At 46.7% G+C, this 18,781-nt stretch overlaps 1 protein-coding gene across 6 annotated transcripts; it reads right to left on the minus strand.

Annotated features, from left to right (window-relative positions):
* Positions 1 to 204: 204 nt before the first annotated feature.
* Positions 205 to 18,737, minus strand: aff4 (AF4/FMR2 family, member 4). 6 transcript variants are annotated; one of them, XM_067257824.1, is made up of 20 exons: positions 18,461 to 18,737; positions 13,159 to 13,285; positions 9,893 to 10,630; positions 9,705 to 9,749; positions 9,493 to 9,579; positions 9,320 to 9,353; positions 9,138 to 9,201; positions 8,925 to 9,017; positions 8,608 to 8,761; positions 7,464 to 8,327; positions 7,139 to 7,221; positions 6,780 to 7,026; positions 6,273 to 6,370; positions 5,779 to 5,842; positions 5,248 to 5,384; positions 4,913 to 4,984; positions 4,328 to 4,421; positions 4,150 to 4,193; positions 3,828 to 4,045; positions 205 to 3,668 (listed from the first exon to the last, which is right to left on the minus strand). In XM_067257824.1, the coding sequence occupies exons 2-20, from the start codon at positions 13,279 to 13,281 to the stop codon at positions 3,541 to 3,543; spliced, it is 3,387 nt and encodes a 1,128-aa protein (XP_067113925.1). In that variant the 5' UTR covers positions 13,282 to 13,285; positions 18,461 to 18,737; the 3' UTR covers positions 205 to 3,540. The 6 variants fall into 6 exon arrangements, with proteins under 6 accessions (XP_067113925.1, XP_067113924.1, XP_067113926.1 ...); XM_067257823.1 differs by lacking the exon at positions 18,461 to 18,737 and adding an exon at positions 15,625 to 15,808; XM_067257825.1 differs by lacking the exon at positions 13,159 to 13,285.
* Between the last annotated feature and the right edge of the window lie 44 nt (positions 18,738 to 18,781).

Consider the following 18,781-nt stretch of genomic DNA (forward strand, 5'->3'; position numbering starts at 1 on the left):
CCACGGAGCAGCAAGTTCTAGCCCTAGTTATTCCAATGTACCTGATCAGGGATGGTGAGAACCTCGTTGTAATGCCTGCTTGGTTTGCAAATATGGATACTTCATTGTGAACAATCCCATTTTACATTAGTCATAGCCTTCAGAATGAAGGCAACCAGTGAGTTTAATATGTGGTGTAGGCATAATGAAAACAGGACAGCTCAATTAAACATAACCATATATATTTTATTCTCAATACGGCAAAATACAAAGAATATTCAGGACAGACTCAGAAATCCCATTAGTAACAAGTAATACTCACTTCACAAGAATGTTTTAAATTACACGTAATCCCAAGTTTGAATAACAAACTCTCAAGAGTACCTTTACTTAATATTGCATCCATAATATATATCTCTATCATCGGAATCCTAAAACTAACCCAATTTAGATTATTGTACTTTGTATGCTGATGGTCTCCTCTGAGACAGTAAAAAGTACAACATACTGTATAAACTTCTACAACCTTTTAATTTACAGAAATACCTCTGATTCAAAAGAGTTCTCAGATCAAATTTCAAAAAAGGGATAGAGCTCTTTCACACAGACTATGATGATAATGTGTTCATTGTATACATCTCACTCCCAACATCCATCCACTCATGTTGATCAAACTATATACCATTTCATGAATTAACATATCTCCGTATCAAATACAAAGACGACAATATTAGCACTTGGATCTATAGACATTGATGATTATGATGGCGACAACAATAGACAGTATTTTGAAGCAGAATAAAAAGGCATAAAATACAGTTACAAAATGATTGATAAACATGTTTGATATACAGTGTTCAGAGACTCTGGTGTCATCTGAAACATTTTGGAAGAAAGAAAAATGTGCATATATCTCACATCATATTTACAACTTAAATTCTCAATAAAAATGTTAACCTGTTGTACAAATTCATCCTAAAGAGAAATGTTCTATATACAATTTTTACACATTTGTATTTAAATAGACATGCAAGTGTTACTTTCTGTTGAATGTCAGAAAATGTTATCTTACCCTGGATTCTTTCAAGTTTGAATTTATTTCAACATTAATACACTGAAATCCTGTGAACAACTTATACAACGTCATCCAAATCCATAAAATGATATTCAGCAAAAAAGATCAATTCAAATAAAATAAAAAGGGGCAGTAAAATAAATTAAGAGTAAACACATCAAAATAATCCTAAAAGAGTAATCCTGTACATCTGACTATATGGAACACAAGCCTCGAACCTGTACATACAAAAAGTGTACCAGTGTATGAAGACATTGGAGTGTACACAAATGCACACACAGAGGAACATCAACAAGAAAAGTGGCCTCCAGCTTAAGGTATAAAATGGCTGCTTAAGCCATCCGTGTTTGGTTATAAAAACTTTGCTATATTTACACATACACTAAACCAGTAGACAAGGATGACTTGCAAAAAAGCTCAAAAGGCATTGGACAGTTGTGTCAAACAAAACAGGTTTGTGACTGACAAGACAGTTAACTACCACCCCAAGGAACATAGTGATTTTTCTGTAATCCTGCATAGATTAAAAAAATGAATTTCTCTTTCACTTGTCGAGTTGAGAGAGAATAACAGTTTTCCCCCAAAAGAAAGACCAGGGAGCCGATAATGAAAAGTTACTAGTGTTTCCAGCATGTGAATGTATACTGAAGCAAGAGGGCTCAATGAAGAAAATAAAAGGAAAGAAAACAAGTTCACCACACAACCCCAACCCTCGCTTCAACACCACCTCGTGCATCAGAGTAACCCTGCCTGTGTCAAGTCATCACGTTATCTGTTCACAAATCTCATGTCCACTTTGCCTTGAAGCCAAACTACAAAAAAATTAAAAAAGACTAAAATGTTCATGCTAGGGTAGTTCAAAGCAACAGTAACTAACATCGATACCCCTCTTCTAACTGGTACCATAAATAGAGATCATGGGTGACACTTCTTTTATAGTTCTGTCATACACAACTGTAATGCTAGGTAAAGAACCAGTGAACCACGTTGGGACATTTTAAATAGGACATTTCCCCCCCAATAGATCATCTCATTCTTCATTCGACCCTGCTTGAAATCTAGTAGTCTGAAACTTTGACAGAACCACTGCTGGGTACATAGATACAAATCTGTTGGCTGTTTAATCTGGACCCATTTCCGTTCGTTTCCAACAACATCCTGGACCACGCTCCATCTTCACAAAGGATATGGACATGGAATGTTCCGAGTACTGATGATCAGAACCAAGCGTATGTGAACAAGGGATCTGGACCCAAGGCGAGGAGTTCATGGGGCCTGTGTGCCAGTCATACTGGAACGGAACACTTGTGGGCTACAACACTGCAATAAAAACGTATGGCTAGCGAGCACCATCACTTCTTAAAGTTGTCCTTTCAGAAAGCGAGTATATTTGCCTTTGATTTAGCGGTATGCATGTTCTTCTCGGTGCGTATTCTCTGGAACTGCAGTGGCGATTAAAGATGTGCTATAGCAAGGACCACCTGCAGTTCCTTGGAAACGCACTTCAAACCACCCTACCAATTCTCCCCTAGACTCTCAAGGATCAAAACGAACACGGTCACCCATGTTATAACGTGACCAATCTCTGAGGGCTTGTATCTGAAGTACGTGGGAGTACGACATCTGCACAACGACACGTGATACGAAGGAAGAACTTACTGACAGAAACAAAAGCCTTGCGGTGCTTCAGTATAAGGACATGTTTTCCTGGAATCTATGACTCATTTCAACAGCCATAAGGAAACAGGCCGACACCACCGTGGGCGACCGAATGAACTCAGACACGTTAAGCAGGCACTGTCCAGACATAAGGTAGGTAGACAGGGACAAGGCCATGTGCCCCCTAAACCCATCTCACAGCCAAGTTGTGTTTGAAAGCGTAAAATTGCTACTTCTGCCAACGACATAAATGTTTTGGCAAAACATAAAATCCCTCTCCAACATTGCCGACTCTGCATTTTGACATATGGTACATATTCTTGTTTCCTGTAGATCAAATACAAGGCACAAACCAGATAAGAGTAAAACCTTAGTTTTAAAGCACCTTTGGTCTGAGGGAGGTACTTTGGTAAAACAAAACAATTCATTTAAAAAGCCAAATTATGCAAAAATGTGCTTATAGCCTAAAAAACAAAATAAAACGACATTTAGTGTTTTTTTAAAAATAATTCCGCGACGGCTGCACGCCAAGTTGTAACATGGCTTTCGTTACACAACGTTAGGATATGAGAGAAGCCAGCGTTGATAGTGGATATAGTGTGTAGACACTTCTCTGCAGTCGAGCTTCTCCTATGGTGGCCTGTCATGGGTGTAAAATGCTCCAAATTGCTGAGTGTTCTTGGCAAGCTGGTGTAGAAAATGGACACAGTGTAAGAGATATGTTTGAGGCAGATAAGTTCATGTGCATGGAGAGCCAGCGCGGGTGGACGGTGTGTGTTTGCGTGTGTGCGCGCGTGTGTGTTCTGAGGCAAGTAATGGTCCGTGTTCTAGGGAATGAGCTTCGCGTCCAGCCTCAGCCAGTGTAGTCCCTGGCGTGTGAAGCGCACCAGTTCGCTCATACTGCTGGTGTTGAAGATGAGCGGCGTCATCACCTTGTCCAGCTCCACAAAGAACTCTGAGGAGAAAACAGACGGCGTCAAAGTTAAAAACGCCGTCGAGAGATTCGAGAGGCGGAGAAGAGACCCTGACCTAACTTGCTCATCATACTGTCCCTGCCTGGGAGGCAAGAACTGACCCGACCGAGTCAAGTGGTCGAGCGACGATGAGCGCTTACCCCTCTGCTCCTTGGCTAGCTGCTCGGCCTGGTCCCACACGTCCGTGGCAAACAGGAAGTTGGAGGTGACCTGGACGTAGCTGGCGGCCATCTGGTGGATCCTCTGAGGGATGGTGACGGACGAGCTGCCGCTGGCGCTGCTGGAGCCCGACGAGTAGCCACCGGCGTTGCCTGGAGACAGCTTGGGCGAGACCGGGGAGGGCATCCCTGCCGCTTTACTGAGGGGGGGGTGGGGGGGGACAATTGGTTAATATTCATTTTAAATCACCGAGTTTGGTGTTGACAGTTAGTTTCAAATCTGGCGTCTAATGAGTGAACTTACTTCCCCATTCCAGGAGAGGGGGCTTGAGTGTTGCTTAAGGAATTCTAGAAACGCACAAGGTGAGAAGACAAGGAGTTGAAAGCTCACAGCCATTATGTACTCAAAAAGGTATAAATCGCAACAGTACACAGCGTATTCAATGCGCTATCCCATCTGTCCACGTGGTCAAATGTGTTACCTTGAGGTGGTCTGTGAGGGTTTTGGAATACTTCAGAGCGCTTTCCTTTCTCAGCTTGAACAGTCGCAAGTAGAGGAGGGACTGGCACCGTAGGCTGTGTATGAGGAGGGAGGGAGGGAGGTCATTAGTAGTGACTCAGTGATACTACACTGCAAAAAAGGTCTGCTACAATACAAGAAATTAACACTAAATTTGAATAGAAAATGACTTGATACTAGTGAAATTATCTTGCTGCATGGACAGATAATTTTACTCGACAAGATATCTTAAAATAAGTTGGTTCCAGTCTAGAAATAAGCAGGCTTAAGAATATACCACAAATTAAAAGATAGAAACTAGTAAATCATTTTTGAAACAAGATAATAAATATTATATTTCCAGAACTAAGATTTAAAATCTTGGCAAGCGGAACTATTTGCAGTGTGATGGTTTCCACATCCAAGTCATTCATGGCCTATGGATCAGGCCTGTGGGGTGTGGAGGGGAGGGGAGGGCAGGGGGGGGGTCACAGTTCATCAGCTCCAGCGACAGTCAGGATCGCATCCCGGACAGCCGGGAGCGGTCGACGTGCTGAAAGCCACGTACCAGAGCACGGCGAGCCTCTTGTCTGCCGATGTAGCGTCTGGAGCCATGTAGCTCTTCAACTTCATAGTGTACCTGGGCAACGCACGCGCAGAACAAAAGACACCCGTCATTTTCACCTCAGTACACACACACACACACACACACAGCCTTGGTGGATAACACAGGAGTTCATTCGAGGTGGGTAACGCGAGTTGATACGGCGCGCGCGCGCGTGTTTTCACGCTAGGTCGGTGTGAGGAGCTAGGGCGCGTGAAGGAGGGGGGGGCTCCGTGGCTGTGTGCTTGGTGTCGTCGGAGGCCTGGCTGCCGGGGGCGCGTGGCCAGGGGGGTCCTTACTTGATGAGCTCCACCGTCTCGGCGTACATGGGGAAGGGAGACTTGGCCTCCTGGGCGCTCTTCTCCAGGGCGTTCCCACACTCGATGAACGACACCACGGCGTCCAGGTAGTACACGGCCTTCTCGAACCGGTCCAACTGCGGGCGGACGGACACGCAGTAAGACCACAGCCTGCTAGGCTGACCCTGAGCTCTTACTGCAAGAGTATTGGTGGTGACCTGATATCAATGTTTCATCAAGGCTGTCAGGTCGGAACTATTACACTCTCGCTCCTCTAGGCTTTTACTGTCAACGCACCCATGAAACGATTTCAAGAGCCACAGACCAGGAACGACACTGGACCTCTGTACTAACACGCCGTGTCCTTACAACACCTCAACACGTGTGAGCAGTGACAATCTAAAAAAAAAACTACTCTATTCAAACTATTTCTATTCAAAACAGTGAAATAGACCCGTGTCCCATCAGATATGCAAAACCAGTTTTTTTTTTCTTTTCTCTGTTTCACAGAGCGCTGCAGCTGTCTCTCACCAGAGCGTCTGCGTTGTGTTTCAGTTTCTTGGCTTCCTGTAGGTAGTGGTCAGCAGAAAGAACCCTGAAACACAGCCAGCAGAGGAGGCTTGGTTAGATACACATTCAATAAACCACAAATGAATCATCTTAGATGTCTCCTTCTAATTTAATCCTCAAATTAAGTCACCGAAAAAATTTAAAATCAAGTTGAGTTGCGTCACTGAAGTCCCTAGAAACTCAATCTCCAATCTCCTTCTAGCAGTTCTGGGGTTTCCTGGCCGCTCAGCATGAGCCAAAAAAAAAGGGGGGCTTCCCTGCTGAGCTTTAAAAATGGAAATTAACATCATCTCTACTTCACACTGGCTTGTCTCTCTTCCAGCACACAGACACCCATCCAACCACCTCCCCTTCCCTCCCCAGGGGAATGGGATCAAAGGCAGCCCTGGATCCCTGCTGCAGCTGTGTGCATGCTGGCGGGGGTTGGGTGGAGGCCTGGAGCAGGCTCATCTTACCTGTCCTCAAACTGCAGCTTAGACCGGAGGGACTTGGAGCCGTCGGACAACAGGGGGGGCACTGCCAGCTGGTTGTCTGGACCCTTGGAGCTTTTATCCTGCAGGCAGAGAATAGTAGACTTATATATTTTTTATTTATACACACACACACACACACCTCACATATTATTGGCACCCCTGGTAAAGATGAGTAAAAGGGTATATAAAACTTTTTTGGGGGGGATTTTAGCTTAATGTCACACTCCAAAAACAACAATTCAACCTTTGATTGAAGTACTTTTTCTGAATAAATTATCTGTTGGATTGTTCAAATTCTCTCTCTGTGACATTAAGATAAACTACCGAAAGGTGACACTAATAACCCTTTTACAATCTTTTATCAGTGGTGTCAATAATTCCAGAGCTGACTGTGTGGTTTCGTGACGAGTTTGCGGAAAGGAAGCCAGACGGAGATCCAGAGAGGCCGGAGGTCGAGATAAGAGGCTCGCCATCAGCCACCACACCCACCTTGCCCTCCCGCGCGCCGCGCCCCTGCTTGTCCTCTCCCTTCCTGTGCTTGGGGGTGGAGCTGCTCTTGCTGCTGCTGCGGCCCCCGCCCCCTTCCTTGCCGCTGCTGGCGCCGCTGGAGTGCGAGGCGGACGATTGGCTGACGGTGCGCTTGCGGCCGGGGTGCTCCGCCTTGGGAGTCCTCTGGAGTCCCGCAATGGAGGGAGACGGCGCCGGCTCCTCCTTCTTCTCCGACGACCTCTTTGACCTGGTGTGGAGAACGGGAGGGTCGGTCAGCATTGGATTCAACGCGGGTCAGATACAACATCCGACCGGTAGCTGCGCGACGGTACGGGAGGGATAAGAGGGAAGTCTCTCACTCTTTGCTGCTGGGCTTGTGAGATGAAGACTTGTCCTCAAATCGGGACTTCTTACTGTCTGGTTTGGCACTTTCGTCATCATTCTGCCACAAAAGAACGCCACAGATAACAAGGGTTAATGCAAACAAACCAAGGTTGGGTATCTAAACAGAGTAGCACAATCGCCGCTCAAATTAAACCGTTCCCTATGAGAATGTAATCTAATCAGCATAGTAGCCAGCCAGGTCAGGGAGCAGGGATCTGATTGATGGCTGGCCCCCTTAAGAGAACAAATCCACGGGGGCCATGTGGAATGATCGCTAGCCCTAGCCGGCGGCAAACTAACCTTGTGTTTCCTCTTGCCCTTGGAGCTCTTCTCGGGGTTCTGCTTGTGGAACTCCTTGCCGTCTCGGTCCAGAGAAGAGTCCCTCTCGGCCTTGGGCTGCTCCGGCTCCTTGTAAGAGCGGCCAGGGACTTTCCCAATCAGGCTCAGGTCGATCTTCACCACCAGCACCTGGCGGGGCGGGTAGCGCTCCTCGGGGTCGCTGAGCGGCGACAGGAGCTCCTTCTCCTCCATGGGAGAGAAGACGCACACGGGCGTACGGATGCTCTCCGTGTACCGGGGCGTCTGCGACGACGAGGGAATGCTGTCGTTCTCCTCCGAGTCCGATGACGACGGGTCCGTGTCCACGAACTCCCGGGACTTCTGCGAGGTGGACTTGGTGGGCGCCTTGCTCTTGCGCCTATCGGCGGCCGCCGGCCGGGGGGAGGGCTTGGGCTTGATGTTGGGTTTGCGGGGGCCCTTCGTGGCGGCTTTGGGCCGGTGGGGAGAGATCTCGGGAGGGGGCTCGCTCTCCACTCTCAGCCCCCCCTTGGGCTCCTCCACCACGGGGAGCTTCTCCGACTTCTTGGGCTGTTTCTTCCCCACGGTCCTCCGCTGGCCCGCGCCCCCCTCGCTCTGGGCGGGGGATTTCTGGCGCCCGCGGCCGCTTTCCGTCTTCTGGCTGGTCCTCAGGTCCCGGCTGGGCGTGGGCGCCCCGGACTCCTTGGAGCCTCCTCCCTGGCCGCCGTAGCTCCTCCCTGAGCCCGAGTCGCGACCCTCCTTCTTGTACTTGGCGGGGACATTGTTGTCCACGGGGGAGGCTGGGGAGAACTGCTTGACCTTCTTAAACCAGTTGTCTAGCTGCCACTTGTTCACAGGCGGTTCAGGCTGGGGTTGGAAAGAGAGAGGGGGGGGGGGGCAACAAGAGAGATTAGAATAGGGTGAACCACCTTCAACTAAGTCTTTAGAGTTACCAGGTCAATATGGGATTAGTGGACGGTATAGGTAACCTTCCCGTGACACACGCTAAGGTAGGGGAGTTGGAGATTGGACAGCGCTGACACGGTCACAGACGATGTTTCTAATCCTCCGTTTGCTAGCTCGCTCTACGCCGCGTTTCAAAACGTTTCAAAAACAGCAAGACGGCAGGCGGCTGCCGCCGCGTTACCTCAGGCGACGCGGGCCGCGGCGGCTCGTTGGCCTCGCTGTCCGTGGAGCTGCTCTCGCTCTCGCTGTCCGAGCCGGAGCTGCTCTCGCTGCCGCTGTGGCTGCTCGAGTCGTCCCGCGAGTGCTCCGCCACCTCGCTGTTGTTGCTGTTGTTGCTGGACGGGGAGGACGAGAGGGAGGCACACACACACACACACACACACGGTGAGGACCGCAGCACACCTAGCAGATGAAGACAAGTCCAATCTCGGGCTCTATTCAGAAGCTTCGAAGCTAGCCTGAACCCATGCGACCTGTATTGTGCGCGGCGGGGCCTACCTTGCCGAAGCGTTCCTCGAGGCATTCTTGGCCGAGTCCTGTTCGCCGTCGCTGTCCTCGCTGCTGCTCAGCTTCAGGTCGTCCTCCAGCATACTGAAACAAGACCGCACGCTCGCTCAAAACACCACACTGGGAGATGTATAAAAAGAGGTATGGCTGGGATGGTGGTCAGAGCTGATAGAGATAAGGTGGGGGGGGGGGGGGGTCACTTACTTGGCCTGGTCTCCATCACAGGCCTTGGTCTGGTGGCTGCTGGACGATGACTTGGTTGGTCTCTCTGGGGGCGAGGAAACAGGGAGAGAAACGGATGAGTGGATCCGATCACGGCGTCATCCGTGCCCATGAGAGTGTGTGTGAGATCAATCTGTTTGTGAATGAAGGTGAGAGATACTCACTGTGTCCACCAGGAAAACTAGAGTGCTGCGAGTCCTGAAAGAGGCAAAATATTGTTGCGTGTTGGTTGGCGGCCGCAAATTAATCTCACCAACTTCCGCAACTGTATGACGAACACTGCAAAAAATGTCATTTTGGGTTTTTTGGGGCGTGTCCGTGTGGTGGTTTCACTGACCTTGGTGGGGAACGGAAACTTGGAGGGTTCGGTCTTGCAGGGGGTGTGGATGGCTGTCAGCGGAGGAGGCCACGACTGAGTCATTTCCTGAAGCATGAGGAGGGAGGGGAAAAAAAAACAGAACATGAGGTTGAGTAAGGCCTCAATGACGAAAACACAAAAAAATCCCACATCAAGTTGATTTCCAAACCGGTCTCCCTGAAAACACTCACCTTTAAAATCTCATCCACGCAATTGGCATCTCCTGACATAGAACCCTGAAAATCAAATCAAACAGTTTTACAAAGGGTGACTTAAAAGCAACGCAATAACACAATCGCACGGGGTGACATTATTTGCTTTGTTGATCTCTCAACTCTACACCATGAACATAAAGCATGACCGGACTCAGTGACTGTACCTCCACAGGTTGAGAGGGCATCTTGAGCTTGGAGAGGGAGGCTTTGCCGTTGGCCTTCATCTCCCCCACGGTGCTGCTGTGAGACTGGCCGCCGTAGCCCTCCGACGAGGAGCTCTTGGGCTCCACCGTCTCCTGGCCGTCCATGGGCCGCACGTAGGCCGTGGGCTTCTGCAGCATGGAGCTGGGCTTGGACATGAGCGAGGGGGGAAAGGCCTGGCTGGAGAGCTGCCCGCTGGGGAAGGAGGTGTGCACGCGCGACGGCGAGTCCCAGTTGGACTCCCTCTCGCGGGGGGACTTGGAGCGGTAGCGCTGCTCCTTGCCGTGGTGCTCGGGGGCCAGCGAGCGCGAGTGGCCGGAGGAGGAGCTCAGGGAGCCCTTGGCCGGGCTGGAAGTGTGCGACTTGGAGTGGTCCGAGCCTCCATGCTTGCTGGACTTCCGCTCGTGTCTTTGGCTGCTGCCGCCGCCGCCGCCGCGCTGGCTGCCCTGCAGGCCGGACCTCTTCTGGGACTGGGACGAGGTGCTGGCCGCGGGGCCCACCGGCGTCCACTTGCTGCTTTGGCCGCTGCCGCCGCCGCGCTGCTCTCCGAACAGGGCCTGGCCCGACTTCTCCTCCGAGGAAGACGAGCTGGAGGGTTTGCCGCTGAGTTTTGGGATTGTGTCTCCGATTGGTTCTTTCATGTCGTCGTAGTTACCCAGCATGCTCTGGATACGACTGGATAGTTTATCTTCTTTGCTGATCTGAAGAGATGGGGAGAAAAAAGGAAAGAGCGGGGGAAAGGAGAGAGAGAGGGGGATGGAGAGAAGAAAGAAACCATTAAGTCACCATTGCACGAGTCAATGCATTGTAAAAAAAACATGCATGAAATATGCTATCCAATGTTCTGTATCGTCTGGACAGAAAGGTCCGGAAGCAGATGATAAACTTCCTGAATTACAAGAAGCACATTTTCTCCATGAGAAAAAAACGGAGCCCCTACATTTCTGACATTAAAATGAAACTTGAAAGGAATTTCTAATAATTCCCGTATTAAAAAACAAAACAAAAGGAGGTCCTATAATCTGATCACAGGGCAGAGATGATAGGCTCATTCAAACTGTCCATGGGTCAGTCAGGGCCCATCGGCATGGTGAGAGTTAAGGGGCCATGGTCCCATAGCTCTACTCAAGAGGTTAATCAATCACTTAGAGGGGCTCCATTCTGCTGTACACACACAAACACACGACAGGGGCTAAACCACAGACACTGGAGCCTATCCAGTTTCACATGGGGCCCCTGAACCCATTCTGTCTGACAGATAGATACACACTGAGGGGGTGAGGAAACAAGTCGTTATCTGTGGCAGGAAATGTACTTGGTCATAATAACCCTCCCCCTGGCCTGCACATGTGCTCTGTGTGTGTTAGTCTGTTTGCGTGAGTAGGGAATTGTGGAATAAAATCCTTCACATCAGGTGCAAAGTGAAAATGTGCATGAAGTGGATATAAAGTCCTAATGCTGGTTAGCGGGGCTGAAGAGAGGTATGGTTAAATGCCATAAACTGCGCTGAAGTGAACGTAAATATTTACTTGCTGTTCTGTTTAATTAACACTCGTGTCAGGCTATTTACAGGAGCCCAAGTGAAAAATAAATGACTGCCCTGGAGCATGTAGCTCTTAAAAACTGAACATACTTTCTGAAGACTCACAAAGAGGCATTATACTGCCCAGATGAGAAGATATGCTCGTGAACAGTTCTTGTTAACATTTTTATATCACAACAAGGACCATTTTGTAAAAAATAAAATAAAATGCTTTTGAAGAAAAACTCAAACTAGATGACTTGGAGATAAAGTTCCTGCTGATATGGTATCTGTCTGGATGAATACGAGGCGCCTTCTTCAAGTAGCCTCTAAATGACACACTGTGAAATCAGGGATGGGACAGGAGAAGACCATGGCTGCCCTGTCCGGTGGGGACATGGAGGGAGGGTCTTGGGGCCTGGCCATCATGCTGGGCTTCATCAGCCCTCACGCCTAAGCTTACCTTTCACTTTGTGAGGGCAAGAGAAACGATGGCATCCCAGGTAGCTCTCTGGGTTCACCTTTTGAACTCTGACCCCAACCCTCCCCCCCCCCCCCCTTCATTCCCTACCTGTCAGGACACATTCCAGGCCAGCCTTTGATGGCTCCCCCCCCCCCCCCCCCCCCCCCCAGCTAAAGAGAGGAGCCACTTACCTCCGCTCAAATCAGGTTAGCTGGCAAAGATTAGATCGAGGCAAAGACTGAAATCCTCTTTATAACTATGTTGGCTAGTAGGGGCCCTGGTGGCCAACATTATCGTGGAGGAGGAAGCTGGGTTTTTGCACCAACTGTTTACTGTTGATGAGTTAGCCCAGCAGGCAAGAAGCAAAACTATTTATGCACTGAAGAAACTATCACATTTCTCAGAAACACATTTACTAAGTGAGAGCCACCCCTAAAACAAACAGTGTCTATTTGAGAGGCTCAAGTTTCAGTTGAGTAATAGTACTGTAAAGTACATATATTCCCCTGCCTTCATCAAGATAATTAGGGTCAAGTGAGATTTGGAGTTCTGGCTACTCCATGTAAACATGCATAGACCTAAGATCGCAAACAAGATGGGGAGAATCCACATTGCCAATAAAGTGGCATTTCTGAAATGTTCACAATGTTTATCGTGCCTGCTCTATTTTAATATAAAAGGTTTCCAGAACTACACAAGTGTGAAGATTGTTTAAAGCTTGGGGGCCTTTTTCAGATGTCATAAAAAAAGCACCTTTTTTTTGCCTGCCTTCCTCTCAGGGGGCCTGATCCCTGGGGTCTGATGTTGCTGTGGTCACTGTGTGTAGAGAACCACCACATGAGATCAGGAAGGGGCGTAGAGGAGGCAGGACACCTCTGCTCGACCACCGAGGGCTGGGCCCCTGGGGACATTCCTCCAAGGCTGTCACTTTAGAGCTGCCCTCGCTTGCAACATGGCTGAGCTGAGCACACAGATCTGCAGCTGGTCCCCTTCAGAATGCACTTACCTCAAACTGTCCCTGTCTGTCTGTCTGGTGTGTCACAATGATACAACAGAAAAGCAGTTCTTTGGGTTGAAAAGAAGCATCAATTCATCAATTTACCTTATGGGAGACTTAAGAGGAGAAACCAAAAAAATAAAATAAAATAAAAAGTCTTATAAATTCCGGGGGGGAAGTTACATTAACTTAAGACACGAGAGAATAAAAAAATAAATAAAAAATGAAGGTAACAAAATAAACTTACAACTTTATAAGGTTCAGGAAAGAGAGGGGAGTTAGCTGGAAAGGCCTCTCCTCCCTGCTGGATTTCTTGATTTCGCCTTTCTCTTTCTTTCAAACGGAGCACATTCCGGTCTTCACGGTTCATGTTGCTAACAACAGAGACACACGACAAGTCACTCAGCGAGGAGGAGAGAGAAAATGGTAGCTTCCAATGCTTCTGTCTACACAGACAATACACCAAATAATACTGCAAAAAGTACAAAATAAATAGAAAGGTAAAACTATGGAGGGATGGGTGTGAATGGGGAAATGAACATCTAACAAGTCAGTTTATGTTCGATTTAAAGGATTGCTAAATTTAAAAGAAATATTGTCAGAACAGTAGGACAGAAATACACTCGCTGTAGCCTTGATGAATTAATTAATCAATCAATAGTCATACTGGAGGTCAGAAAACGCCATACAAAAGTCATAAACTGGTTCATAACATTACAGTTTTTACACAGCGTAGCCCACCAGGTTAGACAGTTATAACATTAAGCCTCGACCAAATTCACAGTGTTCATGTTTTACGTTTGGGCCTACACATTCTATTCTTAAAATAGGTTTCAGTTGATCTGTGCCTGAAGTCAACCTGCAAAAATACTATCAACATCACTTTTACTGACCTCATACAGCAGAGCTGGAGACATTAAGGTAACTCCCCAAATGTAGCTACACAAACTGCTACATGGTCCACACTTAGAACCTGCCTAGTACACTTGATGACTAAACTAAACAGGTATTCAGTTTATTCAACAGCACACAAAATAACTTCATGTCAAGTTCTTATTATTAGAGCAGAACTATAACATGTATTTTTATGTTTAGGGGGGTGGAGGGGGGGGGGGGGACATCTGTGTGATAGGGGGAAATTGAACCAAGATTAAAATCTTAATAGCATTTCCTCAAAGTTTGAGTAAGACATACGTTGATGACACAGTCCTCTACACTGTAGCAAACTGAGCAACCTACGACAAAGCCTTAAAGCACTGTTGACTGAGGAAGATCACCCTTGAGCCTGGGCCTCCGTCCAGCCTCGAAACACGGCCGTACACATGTGTGCACTCACACCGTTTCCTGGCTCGTCTCAGCTGCAGCGCGGTCCTTCTCTGTCAGCTGCGTCTGCTGTCTGGTTCATATCAGACACCCGGTAATGAGTCATCACTGGAGCTGTATGAATCGCTAATGCCTTCCATTAACCAAACCTCAGGAAGTCACAGGAGCCATAACCTGAGTCGAGGTCGGCCCAGAAATCCATTTGCTCACAATTGTAAATCAAAACTCCATTTGCAATGCTCACTCAGGAACGTTGAGGAAAGCTAGGCCTGGTAGTTAACAATGACCCATGACAATACATGGGAGCCATTCTATGAGATTTTGAGTTTCTCTCGGCTGGATTAATGAGGAATCTGGCACACCCTTTATTTCCATGTTACTTGGCACAGCCTGTCAAACGTCATACAGTTTACAGTAAAGCACCTGAATTGACTGAGACTGGGTAGTATGCATTTACTGTACACACTAATCAATAGCCTACCTCTCATTTGGTCACCAACTCTGTACTTGGCCTAACTGGTTTCAACAACGCAGTGAAGAATAGGGGCAGTAGTAGATGTAAACGAGTCCATTAAGGATGAAAGTGTGAATGGCCCAGTGACTTACTTAGACAAAGCTCCTTCTGCCTTTTTCAATTGTAAACATGGCCTGCTTCATTCTTCCCATTTGAATGCCCTGATGGATCTTATTAGGTCAGTGGTAGGGGGGGGGGGGGGGCTTACATAATCAGAAACTCAAGGTTTCAATAGCCCCTGTGCTCAAACATTGAGGTGTGAAGTCTGACCACCCCATTCACTGCACCATGGGCCATTAGAATAACAGGCCTAGGTGAAACTAGAATAGTCTAGACATAGGAGGACAGCTCTCGGGTCATAGCAAACACAAAGAACACCTAGGTCTGGTTTCACACTGGGCAAGTGGTCAACTGGTAACCCTGTTTTTGAAGACATTGCCATCTCTTTATCAGCGATGTGGTCAACACGCATGGACAGCACAAGAGGACTTGGCGTTGCCAGAGTGTACTAGGGTCAAAGTCTGATGAATAGAAAAAGCTCTAACGTGGAAGACTATTGTACCCGAGTTACCCTGGTCATAATACAGGACATTTCTCCTCGTCACACACACAGGTAAAGGCTAGGCTAGTCTAGATGACACTAAAACAGGCCCTAGCTATTAAGACACCTGAAGGCTTCACAGGGGAAGGGACTGATACAAATCTACACACCATTAAAAAAAAAAAGACAACTATCCTTTGAGAAAAGACATTTGACACTATATTTATCCCTTTATCAATCACTCGAATTTGAGTAGCATAAACCTTATAACTGAACAGAGGAGAGATAGTCCAGATGGAATGGCAAGAAAGACCAACCAACTAGAGCTTGCTTACCCAGGCTGAGAGGCCATGGCTCAAACCACTGAAACATTGGAAAAGGGGGGTTTAGTGAAACTCCAAGGGGTTCAAAGTGTTCTTCTGTTCTGCCAGGCTCTTCCGGGATCTCACTCAATTTGGACAAACCTGAGTTGTCTGAATTAAGTTGATGGCGTCTGTAGTCTAGAAGCGATGCTGCCGCCACACCATTTCCTTAGAGTAGAGAACTCTGACTTAGGGAGGGGAGTGCCTGCTCACGGGAGATACCAGCTTTGGAACAGCAGGGGAGCCACAGGCAGAGGACAATAGGTGAAGTTGAGAGGAGGCTCTTTTGTGAGTATGTGATTGTGTGTAGTTGAGTGAATTGGTATTAGGGGGTTGCCTGCATGCAAGCCCAATGGGTTTGACACTCTTGAGAATGTTAGTTTGAAACAAATAGCCATAGAGGTAAAGGAACCACAGGCTAAATTCAGTACAATGCCCATTCATATCAACACTGAAGCAGGACTGTAAAGTGTCACAATATCCATTCCAAGTAGTAGAGGCCCTTGAAGAACGTGAAGATAGCCTAAACTGTGTAAATAGTAAGAGTGCAGGACTAGTGACCAGTGGTGTAGCAAAATCAACCGTTTCTGTCAAATGGAATAGTCCATTTACAGCCCATAAAAGGAGATGTTATTTTATGCCACTGAGCCTCTCCTCCTTGTGATGTCACAACACGGAGGACCGCTGAGCCAATTAGATGCCGTCTTACTGTCAACATCCTCCCTCCCCCACTATGCCCCCCCAGCACAGGGCAAACCAGCAGCAAGTTCTTTAAAGAGACAGCACCTATTTTCTACTGAAGCTAGGGGGGAATCCTGACTCAAAACATAGGCAACACAACAAGTTAGCCAACCCTCTGCCTTCTCAGCAAGATACATTTACAAGAACAAAAATTATGTAAATTATGGCTTCAAACTGGAACAACTGCCAGTAGAAAATGTTCCCCTGTCAATTTCACAATTCCAAAAACATGTACCTGAACTATTCAAACTGCTTAAACGAGTGTATGGATCACCCTTTGAAACATATACAATATAAAGAGAGATACCTAGAGGTTAGATATAGTTCTCTTTTGACGTTGGCATTTAGTATATTCTTAAACATGAATATTAACCTTCAAACCAAACCATTACGCATCTGTTGGTTTAATTCCGAAGATAACCAATTAGCCTATTATTTTTAATATACCCTAAAGTTTCCAATAAGATCAATAAATTGGATTGTGTAGCTGTACAATACCAACTATACTACAACTAAAACAGTTATGGCTATATTTGAGATATTTTACAACAAAAAACAATAATCCACTGGAAATGTGGCACCAGACATTTCACTGAGGTCTGCCACTGATAAGGCAAGTCTTTGGACACAAACACCAGATGAGACACTGGTAGCTATTTACAAACATAACATCATTCTCGGCAATGATTGCATAATATCTACCTCACAACCTTACGGAAGAACAAAACATTCTGTCATCACCCATCTTGAACGCTTGCACTTGGCAGCAGAGGAAACCATTTGCTAAACTAAACCTAAACAGGATGTAATGAGGACTTTATTGTTAATGGCATGTATGCACAAACATATTTGGCCTAAGATACACACAAATGTGCCCATGTAAATGCTGTTCCAGGAGGGTTGTCTTCCTAGACCAATAGGTTCCTGCCATAACATGCCAGCACTTGCAATTATTTATGTTGCTGACAGAAAATATAGTAGGCTACTGTCAACTCCATGCTGACACGGAATACCATGCCTCTGTGAATGGTGGTTGATCCATTAAATAGCTAGAATTGACATATTGCCACCCCTCCCCCACAGCATAATTCAAAATGTCCCCCCAGACCCAACAAGTGAGCATATTTGATTATTAATGATTTTCCCATTTATAACATTGTAACATATCAACTGTCAAATGTTCTGTAGCTATTTCATCGAAAACACTGAATCACGTGAGGGATGCTGGTATTGATTAAGCTTCTATGCCAGATTCACAGCAAATTACTTGAAACGGTTGGGCAAAACGAGATCTGTAGGCAGCACACTGCTTAGAAAGTGCTCTGACTAACCATCCCAAATTTGTTTTATCGGTCAGGGCAGGGTTAGGCAGTTAGAAAATATACTCAACTAACTTTTTCTTAATGGACCGTAACTTTAACAAAGAGTATGGTTGTTGAGCAGGCATCTCTAGATATTTCAAGCACTGCAGCTAGGCTGGCTTCCCCAGACTAACTAAAGTAGCTGAGCTAGCCAGATAACTACAGTGTGTATGAGCTGGCTAGCTAACCAACCTAATTAACGCGAAGTGTAATGACGGTACTCGCTGGCCAACGTTAACTAGCAGGATACATCGTAGCACGGAAACAACGAACACTCAAAAATATACACAAATACAGAATAGTAAGCATATACTATGCTCCTCGTGACTAACTAAGATGATAACAGGTAGACTACCCAAGTTAAAATGAAACAGGCTTACTAGCTACCTTGTTGTTAGCTACTTAGCTAGCTAGTAGGTTAGCTGGCTTGCAACCCGGTGAACACCGCAGTCCACCCTCGGTCAGAGCTAGCCATTTGTCGCTGGGCAGCTATCTAGACTAGCTGTATGTGGTGTTCGCTGTCAGCTAGCCAATGCTAGAAGTAGCCAACGGTTAGCTAGCGAGCTATACCAACGAGCTTTGGTTGTACTGCCATTAACGGTAGCAACCTATCTTAAAAAGGGATCCGTGTAGTATGCTCAATTAATTGATCTACAAACAGATTCTTAAATAATAATACATAATATCAGTATGATTAAAACACTTACCTCTTATCTTCTTTTTAGGCCCAAACCATTCTAGCTAGCTATTGGAAAGCCCTTTCTCTTTGTCTTTTCCACTTTCCAGCAGACAAAATGGACTCAACAAAATAATAATATAATCGTTAAAATATGACAAACAAATGTACATGCTTCATCGTCCTAGTCGAATATAACTAGCTAGCCCAACTGTAAGGCCAGCGGGAAACTACTTGACATTATTTTCTCTGTGCATTGTTTTTCTTCTTCAGTAGGCAGCTAGTAGTAGCAGCTAGCAAGGTTGCCAGAGCCAGTGCTCGCTGGTAATGGATGTGTGCAAGTAAGCAGCTG

This window comes from Osmerus mordax, chromosome 19 (assembly GCF_038355195.1).
Source record: "Osmerus mordax isolate fOsmMor3 chromosome 19, fOsmMor3.pri, whole genome shotgun sequence".
In the NCBI taxonomy this organism is placed as follows: domain Eukaryota; kingdom Metazoa; phylum Chordata; class Actinopteri; order Osmeriformes; family Osmeridae; genus Osmerus; species Osmerus mordax.

Excerpts from the sequence above, each read along its gene's own strand:
- aff4 (XM_067257823.1), bottom strand. Across the intron at positions 9,750-9,892 it reads TGCCCTCTCAACCTGTGGAG|GGTTCTATGTCAGGAGATGC; the intron begins GTACAGTCACTG and ends TTTGATTTTCAG. Across the intron at positions 9,580-9,704 it reads GCGTGGATGAGATTTTAAAG|GAAATGACTCAGTCGTGGCC; the intron begins GTGAGTGTTTTC and ends CTCATGCTTCAG.